We start from the raw sequence: 17,035 nt of genomic DNA, 5'->3' as shown, positions 1-17,035 counted from the left end.
GCTGAACCCGAGCCGTCATCATCACCGCGGGCGACGATTCCTGGCCCAGAGGCCGTGGCACCTGGACCAGAGAGGGCACGCGTGCTCAACCAACCGGTAACGGGAGACGCTGCACAGCGGCTACAGCTCTGAACTAAGGCAAGACGAACATCTCTAATCCTCTGAGAATTCTGGTGTTTCTCAAAGCGCTAAAATTGAACATTCCAAATTGATTAGTTATCCTTAGATTTGAATTAGTTAGAGACAAATACTCTTTTCTCTTGATCAAAGCCATCACACACTCAGGTCTTGACCATTCTTTGGGTCTTCACTCATTGATTCATTCACTGTTCATCATCTCATTCCGATCTGATATATCCCGTAGTGTTAGATTAATAAAACGTTAAAAGGAATCTGGTTTTGTGTGCATTGTTCTTCAGATTTAAACAGAGGTCACTGAACCGCGACAAGAATTCACGGCATAAGAGACTGATTTGGTTTTATCACAAGAAAGTGGTTATTGTTGTTCATGAGTGGTAACTCATTGAATTGATATCTGGCTTTGACTAGATTAATACAAGCGTGGTTTCAGCTTTAAAACAAACCTGGTGCCCCAACTTCGAGGTATATTAATGTTTTGCATTAATATCAAACTATTAATAATTTGAATCCGCTACATGTTTCTAGGCTACAGACTTCCTGTCAGCTACATTATGACTTCTCGGTTGCCGGTTTCCTGATGTTTGATGAATCAGAGTGGTCCAGTTTCACAGCTGTCCTCCTCACCGCAACACCTTTAACTCTTCATTGCCAAGCATAGTTATTGCAGCTTCCTGATTAGATGAGAGAAACTGAATCAGATTCATCTCTAAACTGTAGCAAAAATGAGTGGCCGTGATTTTTATATGAAGCTGAAGCGGGTCAGCTCAGCAAGGAAAGGAGCTGTGTGTGTGCTGTGTTAAATGTTGGTTGTATGAAGTATGAACTCCAGACAGTGGAAAAACAGACCAGTATGCTTTCCACTCATCATTTCAATGTTGGTTGAGAATAACTGGTTTCACATTGGCTCAAGTAATTAAGTAAGTAATTTAATTCCATTTGTACTCATAAAGGACATATTTTGTCAGATATAGTTCAGCGAATTTTTGTCTTTTTATGTGTCCGAAGGTTTCGCCACCTGGAGACCTCTAGACGTGACCTGACTCGAACATCCTGCTGCTAAATCTCAGCATCACAGAGCCATCACTAGAACCGGGGCTTCAAATATTCTCCCAGCTGCATTCACGGTCTCTGTTTAAGTCTGTTTGACTACAATTGACAGTTCGGGGAAAAAACTGCAAGGACCCACATGCGGACTATGGATCTGGACTGGACCGGTCCCACCAATTTATCTAAACCTGGAAACATGGGTGAGTCTTGACATTCTGGTTGACCGTGGTGATTCTCAGCAGCTTGCAAAATATTACACAAACCGGAACCGAGGCGGACCGGTTCTCAGCTCGTATGTAACGGTACTCACCGGAGAGTCCTCCCCCGCGGCCGTGTCCTCGCCTACGTTGCAGTATAAAGAACGGGTTGGCCCGCTCCGAAACCCACAGAGCTCCAGCCAGCAGCACCTCCTCCGGCTGGATCCACATGTCTGTCCGCTACCGCCACCGTCCGCCGTGTAAAAGCGGAACTCAGAAACCCCGAAACCAGGACAAAGGACAATGTCTGGGCTCCGTCTAATTCAGACCAACGGCGACTTGTTACTGTTGTTGTTTTTAGTCTGATGACTGCACATCACTTCCGGGTGTGTGACGCATGAGAACACGCGCTCTGCGCCATGACATCACAAATAAAAGAACCAAAAATAAATGTTTTATTGGAAATACCAAAAACGGAGAATCTTCTATACAGGAGACAGTTTGATATATAAAGCATCATACACAACAAGAAATAATAATTATAGTTTGTTTCTCTGTATAATGGTGACGTTTGCTACTACGTTACAGGTCTAGAACTGATGACCCAGACAGAGATGAAACCCGACATATTTTAGGTGGGATGTTTTTTTAACATTGAGTAAACATACATTACACATTTGAAAAGAATGAACAAATCTGTTCAAACACACTTGGCAAGTTCTAGTTCCAAGTATATAAATGACTTTTTTAATGAACTTGCAAATGTTTTGTTTCTTCTGTGATACAAATGAGGTAAATTGTGTATGTCTGAATCAGTGATTGTTGGTGAACTAACAGACTACTTGTAAAGGCAATAATACTTTAATGACATTTAATGCAGCGGCAGTAAAGACAAAGTGAACTGACGACACCAAACCTTCAAACATCTTTATCATCATCATAATCATCATCATAATCATCATCATCATCATCATCACCATGGCCATGTGACAAGGACACAAACAAAGACAGAAACATTCTGCAGGACTCCACCAGGACATAATCAGGTCACTTCAGAGATAATATTGATCAAACGATCTGATTATAGATTGTATGATGCTGTTTATATACTGACGCCCATCACTGGGCCTGGTTACTATTCAGAAGCTGATTAACACACTTTAAGGGTTTGAGTCCACCACTACAGGAAACACTCTGATTCTAAACATTTAGAAAACATAAAGAGCTGCTTGATACAGACCTTACACCTAATCAGGTCCGATCCAGTCTTTGAGCCAGAAGGAAGATGGTCGGGTCACCCAAGAGCCCAAGACTAGAACTTTCAGCTGTATTCTCAGTCTCCAATTAATATAACAAGCAGCTGATATTTATCTCCAGGAAAAGCTGATCAAATACTGTTGTTGATTTAAAGATAAGTTTTCCTACACTGAAATGAAGTATTAGATTCATGCATTTCAACCTGATGAAGAGATTAAGGTGGTGTTTATCGTCCCACCTAATGTAGAGATATAGGTAAGTAATATTCAATAAATCATTTCAGATAACTGCTACGATAGCAAAAGGTCTACAGGTTTATCTTCACATTGTTGCCACAATGAATTTTTGAGTGAACCTCTTTAGACACTTGATAAAGATAGAAATCTTAACACTCAACATCAAAATCCAATATTTGAGCCTTCTACCTTCTGAAGGTTCTGATTTATTTTAGGATTCTGAGTCATAAAGGTTAAAGTAAAGCATGTGCAACAAATACTGATATGATATCACTGTAGAGTGTAGGGGCTTTGAGTCAACGTGATATTCACCCTCTTGCGCTACAACTAGAGATGCAAGACAGATTTGACAGGGCTGAGATGATTCTTCACTTGATGCCAACCTAGAATGTAGATGATTGCATCTCCTCTTGAGAAACAAGAACTGAAAATTCTGAGAAGAATTATGAGCTTCTATTATAAGCGTATTTAATAAACAAATAAAATGTGACAGATGTGGAATTGGAGCTCTTTTTAATATTTTCTGTTTTGAAGCTTAGTTACCATGTTAACATTTCCTTTCTGACTCCAGTGTAGTCTTTGTGCTAACCTATTTTACATATCCTGAAGATAAAAGCTGATTTTAGCAAATCTGGGAACTCCAGACCCACCAGCAGATTTGCTGAAATGTTGGACTGGTCCTTTAAATATAGAATCTCCTTTTCTACATTAACATGATTTTGCTACAAAGGTATTACCACTGTTCAAGTTTAGCACTGTTTCTCTCACAACACCAAGGTCCATGTCCAGGTCCTTCAACAGCATACTGTATGGGGTTGGTTCTAATGTGATGATCAACATGAACATCTAGCTCAGTCAATATTTACAGACAAAATGTTATATACCCAGGCCTCCAAGAGTCAAGCAATGACGAGTCAGAGGCTTGATTGGACTCCAACATCAAAATACAATGAAAAAAAAACTTTTCTGGGTTCAGGTTCCATGGTTCCACTGTGCTTCTGGTCCCAATAAAGTCAAGTCCATTTAGGTGGAAAGAATGTTTATGTTTACCTTGAATATAGTGGCTCTTTCCTTGAGAAATTTCTTCAAAGTGTTTTCTAGAACCCGAGAACCTTGAAAATACATTTTAACGGCCAAGATGCAAGACACAAACATAAAATATTTTCAGGTGCCAAAATTTTAGAACTATTAATGTTTTTACAGAGCTAAGATGCCCTTTAAGCACTCAGAATATTCCCAGGATGCCTTTCAGTATGTTCATTCAAAATGTTTTACAGAACAGCTGTTATAGGATCCAGTGCATTTTTTAGCAGCTTCAACGGTTACCTAGAAACACTTAGACATCCAGAAGTTCTTTAGAAAACCTTACAAAACCTCACTGAATTTTAGGCACTCGGGAGACTTTTTGAGAACTATGGAAACTTTTTAGGCATCCATTAAATTTATAATACCATTTAATGAGGCAAGGAATCTTGACAGGGTATGGGTAATTTTCCAAAATCAGGAAGCTAACAGGGAGTTCATCCAAAAGTTGTTTGCAGAAAAAAAAGCATTTATAGGAACTATGAACTCCCAAGCACTTTTTCAATTCAATAGCATCATCTTCGCCTGCTTTATGTCCTGGATCCATGGCCAAAAGGAAGTTCTGGAGTCCAGTTATTCGCAATATATATATAAAAAAAACCTTTGAGTCTGTCTCAGTCCAGACTCAGATCTGGCCGACAAGTTCAATTTCAAAAAGTCTGAATGAATCAATGAGTAAATCTCCAGATAAACATTACAAGAGCCCCACTCTAGGAGGAAACAGACTTCCTGCATCCATAACAGATTATCTTGTGGTGGGGATATATTCATATTAACAGGTCTCAGGACTTGTTGTCTTCGTAAAGATCAAGTGAGGCCTGGATGTCAGGTAGCTCCATCTCACACACCACATTACAAGATGAAACAGAGTTTCTGTTGAAGAAGTGACCACCTAAAAAAAAAAAGAAAAACAAAAACGTTCTCAAGACAATACATGAAAATGAAGGTCATAGGGTCACGGCAAGAAACTAAAACTTAAGTTTCAAGTGCCCTGATGATGTAAGATTTCTGTGTTATAGTGTAAAGTTTCTGTGTTAAAGTGTAAAAGTTGTTGCGTAACAGTTTAACGTTACTGTGTTTTGGTGTAAAAATTCTTGTGCAACAGTGTAAAGTTACTGTGTTTCGGTGTAAGTTACCGTGTTACAGTGTAAATTTACTGTGGTGTAAAAGTTGTTGTGTAACAGTTTAAAGTTATCAGCCTTTGGTACGAATCATGCTGATGGTCATTTATTGTGTTACAGGGCTTTTCCTGTCTTGGTATGGCGTTTACATTCTTACTGGTCACAACGAGGGTGATGTCAGCAGGTGTTCTGGGAGTAGCATCAGAAGGGGCAGGGCTGAGTGGCTCTAGGCTGATGGATGGTTGGGCGCTGTCACTTAGTGGAGCCCTCTGGTTGCCAGATACCTGACTGACGCCTAGGCGCTCCACATCCAGCACAACGCTGTCCACACAGGGGAGACTGGTCTAAAGAAAGAAACAGGCTTTGACAGGTACAGTCCAAACACACTAGGCCTGGACAGAATATGGGCCTGTGCCTGATACCAGTAGGAACGCACCATGATGCCGAGGGCTTTGAGGATGTTGAGCTTACACATGGGACAGGTGCAGTGCTCGTTTAGCCAGGGGTCCACACACACTTTATGGAAGACATGTCTACAGAGACACAGAGACACATTTCAAAAAAGTGAACTCAGACATTGTGAAAACCTTCTTCTAATGTTTCAGCCTTACTTGCAGGGTAAAATTCGAACCACATCATTCAGCTGGTAGGCTTCAATGCACACTGCACAGTGGTTAAAGTCTGGATCAGTTTCCTGCAATATAAGTAATGATGAATATAATGCACTCAATACAGTACAAACTGACCATACACACACGCAAGAAAATCTGAACACGAAACTGCTCAGGGGCTTTTTAAACTTGTGGTTTTGGGTCTCTGTGGATCTCAGTCAAATCTTCTGTAGCCCATCACTGATGGCTGCTACACTAAATTGGTTGAAGGAGACTGCTTAAACTGCTTTTCATGCTAAAACATATTAGACTTCAGTCTTAATAAGGTGTCTGCATGTTTTCCTGTGGATCGTTCACACTGCCCGTCTCAAAGTGTGTATTCTAAGCCCCCTGGTGGATCACAGGTAGTGGTCAGAGGACACAGCATCCAGCTTGCTGATATCTGGCTAAAGCTAGCGGCTAATGGCATGTATACAATCTCTGTTGTTAACCTGTTAACGGCCAAAACACACAAGGGGACGATGTTGACTGGACCTCATGGTTCTAGCTGGAGAGTATTACACTGTAGAGGACCTGAGCCCACACAACACCTTGCTGGAGCCGATTGCTGTGTGTAATTCCTCCATGTTCCTAAAAAGATTTGTGCACACTGTAGGTTTGTCTGGCCAGACTATAATACAGGGGAAAAAACAGACTATAGAAGAAACGAATAAAACAGACTATAGGAAGACTGAAACAGACTATTAATGACTATTTATGCTTTCAAACTTATGCCCAGTTAAACTATTAGGAGGAGATCTTACAGCATGTGTACTTTAGGTATTTGATTGATTTCCGCTCCAGACGGAGTGCAGGTTACATCTACAGACATTTTAAATAATCGCTCTCTTGTTTGTGTTAACTTCAGCTCAGCTGTACTGTTATCATTGGCTGCTGTGGGGGAACAAAAAGCCAAGAAACCATGATGGAGACAGATGGCAGGACGTGGGTCCTTTTGTGAACAGATGTTAACGGGATGGAGTCTGGTGAACAACTTTTGACCACATGTGACGTATTCACCTACTTTGCATGTTTTTGAAAACTTTTATTCTGCCCGTCATGCGCAACAAACAGTGAACTTGGTACCTCTGCATTCTAATGACACACATTACAGTACATGCTTTTGTTTATATTTTTATTTTTCAGAAGACGCTCTGACCCAACACTCAGCCTTACAGGAAGCTCCTGCTTCCCTGTGGCTCACACACAGATATAATGTAGGTTTGATCAGAGGATGTAAACCAGTGGTCATCAGACCTAAATCTGACCACAGACCAAGTAAACAACAACACACCTCTCAAAGGAGCCATAGATGGCATTACCGCAGAGACCCCTGAGCTACTGAAACATTGGATGCAACAGGCCACAAAGAGAGCCTGTCTTAATTACATTTTGTTCAGAATAAGGTTATTTTTCTGGGCTATTGTAATTACAGCTGATGGCAAATCCATCTCACCCAACAGAGTTGAAGCATTTTGAAACCTGCCTAAACCCTGCACGTATAAACAGCTGATGTCTTTTCTAGGTCTTTGTTCTTATTGTAGGACCTTCATTCCAAACTTTACTATCCTTGAGGCCCCACTCAGTGTTCTGATGCAGACGTCTTCATTGTCCACTTCTCTCACTTGGACGTCTGAGGTTGAACGACGTTCATTGACCTCAAGCTGACTTTCCATTCGGCTCCTACTTTGGGTCTTCCTGATCTGACCCGATCTGACCAAACGGTGGATGTTTTCTGTTCTTTTGTCCTGTAGCCTATTTTCCTGCTTCACCCAGCTGCTGCTGAACGTCTACGGTGTCTATGAGCAGTGGCTGCAGCAGAGAGAGCCGGCATCATGTGACATTGTTGGCTACTCTGACGTCACCTAGTTGGTTCCTAATACTGTGTCTTTGATCCCTTAGGAATAGAAAACAGCACATCTTTCTACAGCCCGGTGGCTTAGATGCAACACCACCTTGCTCAACATGCTAACCATTACTATCAAGAGGCCGTCTTAAAGTCTAGCTCTTTGCTAAGACACTACTCTGCTCAAGCTGCAGAGTTGACCGCGTTGCTTGAAGCTAGTAAACCAGCAGAAGGAGAGTCTGTTACCATCTACACAGAATCCAGAGATGCTTTTAGTGTTACACTTTGGTGCTCTTGCTAAGGGTTGGCTTGTGGAAGCATAGGAAGCTTTTGAAGTCTGATTGCAAACCTATCTTAGATCATGATAAGGTTGCTGCCTGGCTGGACGTTATTCTACTACCTACAGTTAATGCTGTTTAACTGTCTAATTCACACCATCAGCGACGACTTTGTTTCTGTCGACATGCAGCTGCAGACGCTGCTGTTCCCTCTTCTGATGCTCTCTCTACCCTCTCCTTCCTCATCTCCCTGTGCTTTAAACCTTTTCTACCTCACAGGAACATAGACGAATGGTTCCACCTGCAGACATGGAGTCTGGTTTGGGCCAAGCCGTGCCGCCCAAACACTTTTTCCCCACAATTCAGATTTCCCAACAGGTGAAAATAAGCGACAGGACCATTACACACCATCCAACCAGGGGACTGGGCGATGGGCGAGGAGGGTCCCGGATCCGACAGATGACCCTCTGTCTACACTGCACAGTAAACCCACCAGAAGTGAGGAGACGTGAGAAGGACGACCCTCGCTGTGCTCACACTGCACTGAGGCGAGGCTGCGTTGACCGTTCAGCTAAAGGTGTGAGCCAAGGGCCCCTGAAGCTGCGCCGGTGAATCACACTATCAGACTATACATCTACACACACGCTCCTGAGAAAACACACACACAAGCAGCCTTGAGTTTCCGACGCTGGACGACGTGTAGACTCTTTACATCACGGAGTGACAGTGACTCAGACAACATTGGAAGGGGGACCTGGCAGTGATTAAAAATCCGTGTCTCTGTGATCAGCTGATCACAACCTGAAGGACCCCAATGAACAGTCAATGTGTCAACACACAGGCTGGAAACAATCCAATGCTACTGTTCAACAGGACAAAGCAGATTGTTACGGGACATTAAGTGTAACCATGCTTTTAGACTTCATTTTATGTTACTCTGATTATTGCCTTGATTATATGATGTTTCCATGTAACTTTACACACTATTTTTGAATGAGAAAATTTCACAATGACACTGAGTTCAAATATCCTAAGTTGATTTGATGTTTAATTTGCTCACAATCACTTTAGTCACTGCTACAATTACTTTTTATCCTTCATCTATAGATGATAGAGGTCATCAGACAACACAAGCAACACTACGCATCATCATTCTGGTTAATCCCTGATTCCCCTATTCACTCTAGACCCAAATGTACAATAAAGATCTGAAAGCATGAAAACTAGCTCATATTATATGCAAGAGAACTCCATCGAAAACCTATGGCTAAGATACATTAATTGTCTTTATTACAATTGATGGCGTTTCATTAATGTTACACATGAAGGCCACAGCAAAAATAGCTCCAAACCTTTTATCCCTAAGTTACTTGCATTTTATTTGAAGGTGTATTTTTGAATCTTGATGAGTTAATACACTCACTGTTTCATTTGCAGGGGCCGTTATTATTACAAAATGCAATGTTTGACAATTTTTATTATTTTAGTGTTTCATTAATGGCTAATTAAAAGAGGGGAATGTAATGGGAAAAATTGTGCCTTTGTGCTTTTTTTTTATGCAACACAGTCGTCATGTGCTGGTTAGATGCAATACTGAACATTCTTACACAAATAACTAATCTGTGCCCTGTCGTACATCAAGTTTAAACATCTGATGTTCCATTTGACTGAGTAATAGTTTATGATATATGTTTGTCCGGTCTCTGGATCCATCCTATCTGACTCCCCACCAGACCCAAGGCTGTAAAATCGAATGCATCTTGTCTTCGAAGCTTGGTGTTCCTTCCTTTGGATAAAAAAAGACACAATGATGCAGAAGTGAGAATGTAAATGTAAATGTAAACACACTCACTCACGGCGAGATAAGGTGGCACAAAAAGTTCTATTGGTGCAGAGACATTCCACCAAAGCCAGAGAAAGAGGTTAAATGGAAGAAACAGCTTGAGGATTGTAGGCTCTTTGCATCACACCTTCGTGGTGAATGCACTGATCTCCCCCGCTGGTTTTTGGTTTGTTAATGTGCACGATCATCATCCATGTTTTTGATTTGCTTTCCCCGTTATTTTTATTTTGCCTTTATTTTTATAATAAATCAACTCTCTCATCTGCTTTTTTAATGGGAAAATTCCACCACATTCCTCATGCTAAAATCAACACTCACTGTGCAACAACCTGCTCAAGGTGACTGGCAGCTGAAACATCAGTTACACCCACGATCAACATCCATGTTTTTGATTTGCTTTCCCAATTATTTTTATTTTCCTTTATTTTTATAAATCCCACAAAAGACAACTCTCTCATCTGCCTCTTTATGGGAAATTTCCATGGGAAATTTTCACCACAGTGACGCACTGCTATACTGCAGCTCCACTCTGCCCAAATACTGATTTGGTAATCTGCGTTTGTCTGGGCCAGACCAGAGGTGGTTCTGTGAGTGGCAGAGGAGAATAGACGTAGTAAAATAGTAAAATAAGTAGCAAGTGCAATTCCAAAACACCTGGAATGTGTAAACATGAACAAGAGTCATGTACCAGAATGCCCAAAAAGTACATTTTACATGTGCTGGGACCTTTGAAGGAAAACTTCGAAACTTCGGGTAAAATTTAAGAAAGAAAGGACACTCAGATTGCTCCATAATTTCAATGCAGAGAAAATATAATTTACTCCTCCCATAAGTTGCCTCGGCAGATGGTCTGCCGTGGACTCAAAAACTACAATTAGTGCTTCCTGGTTTCCTCTGTACCTGCCCCAGCAATGTTCGAGCTGAGAGGGGGTGGAGCCAGCCTGCTGGAGTGCAACTGCTCAGTCCGCCATTGTTTTTCCTCGCATAAGCTTACATCACTAATATTCAATGGCCGGAGGTCCCGCTGTAGATTATTTAAAAGATAGAGTACTTCAGCATGCACAGACTGATATTCGTGGTTAGTTGTATGAGCCAGAGTTCAGCGCCGATGAGTTATGTCGTGTATAAGACATGACTAGACATGACATGATTAGCTACAAATCTTCAATGTTGCTTTGTTACCTTATCCCCTTTCTTCACAGTCCTTGTTGTCAGTTTTCCAATGGCTTTCTTCGCCGCATCCCCAAGACGACGCTGAGAGACATAGAGGACAGAGCTTTTAATGGTTTATGAAAAAATAACCTGATCAGGGCCGAGTCATTCCCTGACCCTTTTATTCTTTGGGCTATGACTCACAATTGTTCGCTTCCCTTTCAGTTACTGCTCTGACCTGATGATCTGCAGCAGATTAAGGTAACCCAGGTTCCTGAGCAGATGTCTTTGATTACAGTGGAAAGAAAGGGAGGTAACCTCCCATGGCTCCATTAAACATTAATAAGCTGAAGTTCTCAGATGACTCAGACATCGTTGGCTGTGTATCCAAGGGGAATGAGCTGGAACACAGATCAGTCATCAAGGACTTTATGGACTGGTGCGAGCGCAACCACTTGTGCTTAAACACCAGTAAAACCATGGAGATGGTGATTGACTTCCGGAGATAACCAACAACATCACACACTGGTGAACACCCAGGGTTCAGACATAGAGACTGTGGACAGTTCTAAGTACCTAGATGTTCACCTCAACCATAAACCGGACTAAGAACACTGATGCCCTGTACAAGAAGGGCCAAAGTCGCCTCCACCTGCTGAGGAGACTGAGGTCCTTTGGGTTACAACTCGGGACAAACTGAGCTCTAACTGTGCTCACCATGACATGACAAAAAGCGCTGCTACAAGCAGGATAAGATGACTAACAATAAGAGCAGTAAAACACACAACAAAACAAATAAACCAAAATTCACTGCCATGCAAGAAAAACTAACTAATAACTTAAAACTAGAAACATGCAACAAACATGAGGACAACACAAGGACTAGACAATCCTTGACTGGAGACAGGACAGTCACTAGATGGCAATACCAAACAGAGGTAACACCCTCAACGAACCAACAAGACTGAACTCAAACTAAGTACTAAATATACAGGTGATAATATTGGCACTAATTACAAGACAGGAAACAACTAGGAGGTGACATCAAACACACAGGACTAAAGCTCAAAGTGCCCCTGGTAGGCCGGAGGGGCGAACAGTAACACTTTCGAGTGTGCAGGCCCACGTTAAGGACATTCTATGACTCTACGCTGTGGTCTGCTGGGGAGCAGGCAGGAAAAGACTGAAGAAGCTGGTGAGGAAGGCCAGCTCTGTCCTGGGATGTCCACTGGACTCAGTGGAGGAGGAGGGTGAGAGCTAAGCTGACATCCATCATGGACCATTACTCTCACCCACTGCATGAGACTGTTCTCTGAGCTCCTTCAGTGGAGACTGATGCACCCACAGTGCAGGAAGGAGCGCTACTGCACGTCCTTCATCCCCACTGCCTTTAGACTGTACAATGTGGAGGTCTGACAGGCTCAAATCTCCACTGTTGTTGGTCACTATATGTTGGACACAATTTCTTTGTTGTTAATATGTACATATGTTGTTGTTTATTATTGCTTTATTATTATTATTATTGCTATTATTCGTTTAAGCTCCTTTTTTTCATTGCAATCCTGCACAATTTCTTTGCTGTCTTGTGGCTGTTACAGCAATTGGATTTCCCTACTGTGAGATCAATAAAGTTTGTCTATCTATCTAAAGAGGAGAAGCAGCCTGTTCTACATGTGTGTATAAGTGTTTAGGTGTTTGTTAGCTATGCTTTAGGGGTTTGTGAGGGTTTTACCTGGCTGCGATCCCGAGAGCTGCTGTAACGGATCTTCTGGATGAAGTAAACGATGAGCCAGGCTGACGAGATGATCATGAGAACGATGAAGGAGATGGAGACGAAGACTAGCGAACCTCGGTTGATATTCTTGGTGGGACCACGTTGACCCACAACTACAGACACTAGAACTGTCAGATTCCTCTCCAGGTGAGCCAGAATCTCTTTACCATACGCCTCTGTGATCATTACTGCCACTGTGTCCCCAGTGCCTGCGCAGACAACCATGACCAGATTTATTATAGGAACAGAGTCCAAACATAAAAGGTCAATTTCAGATACATCCAACCTATAATCAGATTACCAGTGAAGTAGCCCAGCTTCTAGAATGACTAGTGATCTCAAACAAACCATGCCTTCCGGTTCTACAGCACCTTTACAATGCTGAATGTTAAGGAAGGGGGCCTTTCTTTTCAGGCATGTCACCTGCTCAGGTGAACAGTTGGTCATAAGTTCTTTGAAATTATCAAAACTTATTTTAACAATATCATTGTCATTACCATCACTGCTGGTTAAAAGGAATGCAAGGACTGTGCTGTAAAGGCTTTCAAATGATTCGACAGCTGTATGACCTAGACTGAACTGGATGTGCCTCTAAATCCCAGCAGAACTGGAGGTTACTGGATGTGTGCTAGAGTGCTAGAGACCCGATTCAGCATAAGGCTCAGCTGCAGAGGGAACAAGTTCAGACCTGCAACTTAGACCAACTCAGAATAGAAATTTTTGCTGCAGCAAAGTCCGGCTTTGGTCTGTAGGTAAAAAGGTGTTTCTCAGAGGTGTTTCTCAGAGAGTGAGTTAGCAGATCGGCAGTCACAACACAGCACTTTCTGATTGGACAGATGTTGCCTGGTGCAGTGAGCTACTGTCCAACTGAACGGTTTACAACTTTTAAAAACTTTCAACCTTGTAACTTTATTACAAGAATCGCTTGTCTATTAAGCACTAAAGACATTATGCACAAAACTAACTAGTTTAAATACCCAACATGCTGTCTGCACATGTCTGCAATCACAGGATGGTTCCTCATAACTCTCAGAGAAATTAGTTTTTGATGTCTCAAGACTTTGGGCTGTGTTGTGTTTATTATCTGACCTTCATGTCCCATTCGAACAGTTTTGTCAGTGGAGTTGTTGTAGATGAGGACAGCTGTGGCGTTGTAGGCAGCTGCCTTCAGGATTTTTTCTTTAAAAGTGCAGTTTCCTCTCTGTAGCAGCGCCACCCAGTGAATGGTGCGAGGGCTAACAAGGAAGCGAGTGCTGGGGTCACAGCCTTGCCGGTCCATCACTGAGGAAACACACATTACCATGATGAGAGGATGAATACAGACAAACTGGAAAAGAACAATTAGAAACAATCGAAGAGGATCTTAAAGCAAAGCTTCTTCAGTTTTACTTTAGAGTAGTAATGAAGATAACTCATCACATTTCTCATGACACAACTTTTTTAAATAACATTTTTTGATGTTCCAGGTTCACAACCAAAGAGCCAACAGAGGTCACATTCTACAACTATGACCTTTTTTAAGCAGCGCTGTAGCGCAGTGCTAATATCGTGTGCAGTGCACTTTAAGACTGCAACCAGTCGAGTCACTCCCTTGTTCTTTCAGGTTAGTGAGTTGTTTTTAATTTGAGGATCTAACCAACATCTGGAGGAAGGTGTAACCCTTTAAGTTCACAGTTTAACCCTATAGCTTGTTTTAACAGGCTAAAAATGCCAACACAGTGTAATCTAGGCTACAATGTCAGAACAATGACTGAATGATATCAGATATCTCAGAGCCACCGGTAATCAATGAGATTATTATAACTGAGCAGTGAAATGAAATGTCCTCCCAAAGATGCTTGTCTTTGATTTAAAGTAACAGCGACATCATAATAAAATTACTTTAAAACAAATAGAAAAGAAATCTTAATCATTTAGTCTGTTTAAAGCATCCTCCAAGACATCCGCCCTGACATGTTCCCATAGGGAGCAGGGATCTTATCATTGAGCCGCATGAATCACACTCACTAACAATGGGATAAATAAGTGATTCATGTACTCGTAGTTCAGCACAAGACCAGACTGGATCCTACAAACAGCTCAAAAAGGACCTGGGGATAAAAGGTGTGGGCCATCTTTTCCAGAATTCTGACAGGAGCCGCAACTTCCATGTCGGGTATAGAAGCAGAATCTTCTCTTTTATGTGCAAAAGACCTTCCTGGTAAGATTCTGACTTCAGCTATAACACTCAAACAAAAGATTAGCAGGTGTGAAACAAGTACCTGCCTCCATCTTATTCTGGGGTATGCAGAGCCAGCAATTCAACACCAGGTCCTCTCACTTACTGTAAAAATTTGTTTTCATGATGGCATCATGAGTAACGGTTCATATTCAGGCTGAAACCTCCAACAGTCTGACAGTTCCAGAGTGTGTGATGCTGCGTCCAGCTGCTGCAGTGTCCTTGGCCTGTCTCACTGTAATCTGACACTTCAGAGCTGAGACGCTGTGACCTCCATCAGCACGGAAACCTCTGCAGTATCTCCACACAACACAGCTGGGACAAAGCATGGTGTGTATGCAGAACGCAGAACATGTTTCTTCTTTAAGTACCACCCCAGACCCATGACGCATGGTCTTCTACCTGAGGCCTGGGAGCTTAAGGGTTCTGCGCGCAGTTGGTTTGATTTGGGATGCCCAGCCTGTATATATGTATGCATATATGTAAGTGTGTGTGTAGGGGTGTGTGTATACACACACACATACTCTGCTCACCTCCATGATGCGGAGCAGGTGTGACAACCACACCCCTCGTGTCCACCTTTGGTGAGTTCTGTCCATACAGCCCATCATCACTGCTCTTCATGTGGACAATGATTCCCCGCCCGTCGAGCACTGTAGTGTTCACGGTGGCGCTCACATACTCCTCTGACACCATGTTTCTGTCAGAGCGGGCCGCTGACACAGGACCAAGGACTAGCATCTGGATCAGGACCAGGACTGAGACCAATAGGACATGGAGATGAGTCCACCGTTGGGATATCATGTTCTCTCAGCGCCTGTTACATCCAAACTGTCAGAAATAGAATGAAACTTCTTCAGAAGAAAACAAGTTGAAGAGCACCCTGTGCTGTATGTCACTGTGTCTGCTGTGTTAATGTTTAGCCCCTGCTTTATTTATAAAGACAGAGCTGGTAAATATTATAGTGTTTTTATTAATTTTTTGACTACTACAGATTTTTGTGTAATTACATGTACATGGTCTGGCTTCTTCAAATGTCTTTTAATTCTTGTCTCTGTATGTTTTGGGTTGGCCTAATGTTCCCTCTAGTTCATGTTCTTATGGTCTTAATGTCTCTTTTCTAATTTCTGTTCAGCCACTGAATGTTTTTATGTCGCGCACATGTTTTATTTATGTTCCTGCTCCCTGTAACGATCCCTGGGTTCAGAATGTGAGGACACCAGGACACGGAGCATCATGACCAGGCCAACATCTGGACGTCACTCCTGCACGTCTGACAGTTAACAGCCATTCTACGTTCGGAACTCTGCTGACTCAAAGCTCGTTTTGAGACATCCGGAACCATGACTCAGTGTTTAAACGCCGCCGCTTCACTGCGCTTTGTCTTACCGTTCGCAGGCGGACAGACAGGCAGGCTCCTGGTTACCGACCCCCGTCTGCCTACGCTCTACCCCGTTCCCTTCAGCGCTCTGTTCCCGGCTTCGTGGGCATTCAATGGTAAAACCCACTGCTGTTCTCCGTTTTGTTTTAGTTTTGTTCCCGATGGTTTATGCGTGGGTCGAAGGATCGAACCTCTACCGCTTGGTCTCTTCGCTTCGGGAGAACTGCGCAGGCGCAGATCAACGACAAGAAAGGGGGCGCTAGAATCTGTGTGTGTAATACAATCAGACTGAGGAACACGAGATTTGAATCATTTGTCGCGATATCTGCCGAAATCTTTGATCACTTAGCGATGTAATCGTAAACCACAGATAACTAGTACCATTTGTTATCTGGTATTGCCTTTCGTGCAGCTAAACGTCTGTTAACTGTCACTGGTCAATCATACCGCCCAGATACATTTCCTGTTGAAGAAAAATAGTCGCACACGTTACAACGTCTGCATTTCTAAGACCATGAAAATCTGCATATTCTAAAATGATAAAATGGTCCCTTAAACCAGACCACAAAAGTTAACTCATTGTGCGACATGTTTAACTCACGTCTGGTTTCCTTAAAAGGAGGAGATGCTCTGAGATCAGATACTCCTGTTCCATCACCACAGCCAGCATTTTGTACTCAGACTAGGAACAAGACGACATCTGCTGGAGGCCAAAACACAAGAAGGGGAAGTAGAGGAAGATGAGTCTCTGCTGTCAGCCGTCCGCTGCCTGTCACTGGCTCTTCGTTCTCTAGATCAGGGGTTCTTAACC

At 42.5% G+C, this 17,035-nt stretch overlaps 2 protein-coding genes and 2 long non-coding RNA genes across 7 annotated transcripts in view; 2 read left to right on the top strand and 2 right to left on the bottom strand.

The window, feature by feature from the left end:
- Positions 1-1,779, bottom strand: part of LOC114864113 (TBC1 domain family member 9B) — a 13,118-nt gene extending 11,339 nt beyond the window's left edge. For both annotated transcript variants that reach the window (XM_029164769.3, XM_029164770.3), the window contains exon 1: positions 1,499-1,779. In XM_029164769.3, coding sequence (XP_029020602.1) covers positions 1,499-1,616 — 118 coding nt within the window. In that variant the 5' untranslated portion in view covers positions 1,617-1,779. The remainder of the gene's footprint in view (positions 1-1,498) is intronic.
- The window catches only part of LOC129604720 (uncharacterized), an 83,883-nt gene that overhangs the window by 58,026 nt on the left and 8,822 nt on the right, over positions 1-17,035 (top strand). The window contains exon 1 of one of the 2 annotated variants that reach the window (XR_008695872.1): positions 16,201-16,340. The exons of the other annotated variant lie outside the window; for it this stretch is intronic. This is a non-coding gene — a long non-coding RNA (uncharacterized LOC129604720). Of the gene's footprint in view, positions 1-16,200; positions 16,341-17,035 lie in introns of those variants that run through there. 2 annotated transcript variants of the gene reach the window in all.
- On the top strand, positions 1,186-6,644 carry LOC114864115 (uncharacterized). The gene is made up of 4 exons (XR_003787250.3): positions 1,186-1,388; positions 1,974-2,020; positions 5,203-5,452; positions 6,601-6,644. It is a non-coding gene; the product is annotated as an uncharacterized LOC114864115 (long non-coding RNA).
- rnf130 (ring finger protein 130) lies at positions 2,299-17,035 on the bottom strand. 2 transcript variants are annotated; one of them, XM_029164772.3, is made up of 9 exons: positions 16,826-17,035; positions 15,377-15,674; positions 13,715-13,906; positions 12,584-12,834; positions 10,882-10,953; positions 5,694-5,776; positions 5,519-5,615; positions 5,240-5,426; positions 2,299-4,853 (listed from the first exon to the last, which is right to left on the bottom strand). In XM_029164772.3, exons 2-9 carry the CDS (start codon positions 15,645-15,647, stop codon positions 4,744-4,746), a joined length of 1,263 nt encoding a protein of 420 aa, XP_029020605.1. In that variant the 5' UTR covers positions 15,648-15,674; positions 16,826-17,035; the 3' UTR covers positions 2,299-4,743. The 2 variants fall into 2 exon arrangements, with proteins under 2 accessions (XP_029020605.1, XP_029020604.1); XM_029164771.2 differs by lacking the exon at positions 16,826-17,035 and adding an exon at positions 16,233-16,374.

This window comes from Betta splendens, chromosome 10, assembly GCF_900634795.4.
Source record: "Betta splendens chromosome 10, fBetSpl5.4, whole genome shotgun sequence".
Lineage (NCBI taxonomy): Eukaryota > Metazoa > Chordata > Actinopteri > Anabantiformes > Osphronemidae > Betta > Betta splendens.
This window is presented reverse-complemented; position numbering and strand designations above follow the sequence as displayed.

What these genes read in the sequence shown, in the direction of transcription:
- rnf130 (XM_029164772.3), bottom strand. Translation starts at nt 15,647, where the DNA reads ATGATATCCCAACGGTGGACTCATCTCCATGTCCTATTGGTCTCAGTC. An exon ending in TGTTCGAATGGGACATGAAG is followed by an intron (nt 12,835 to 13,714) that starts GTCAGATAATAA and finishes TTGTCTGCGCAG; the next exon opens with GCACTGGGGACACAGTGGCA. An exon ending in CTGTGAAGAAAGGGGATAAG is followed by an intron (nt 5,777 to 10,881) that starts GTAACAAAGCAA and finishes CTTATATTGCAG; the next exon opens with GAAACTGATCCAGACTTTAA.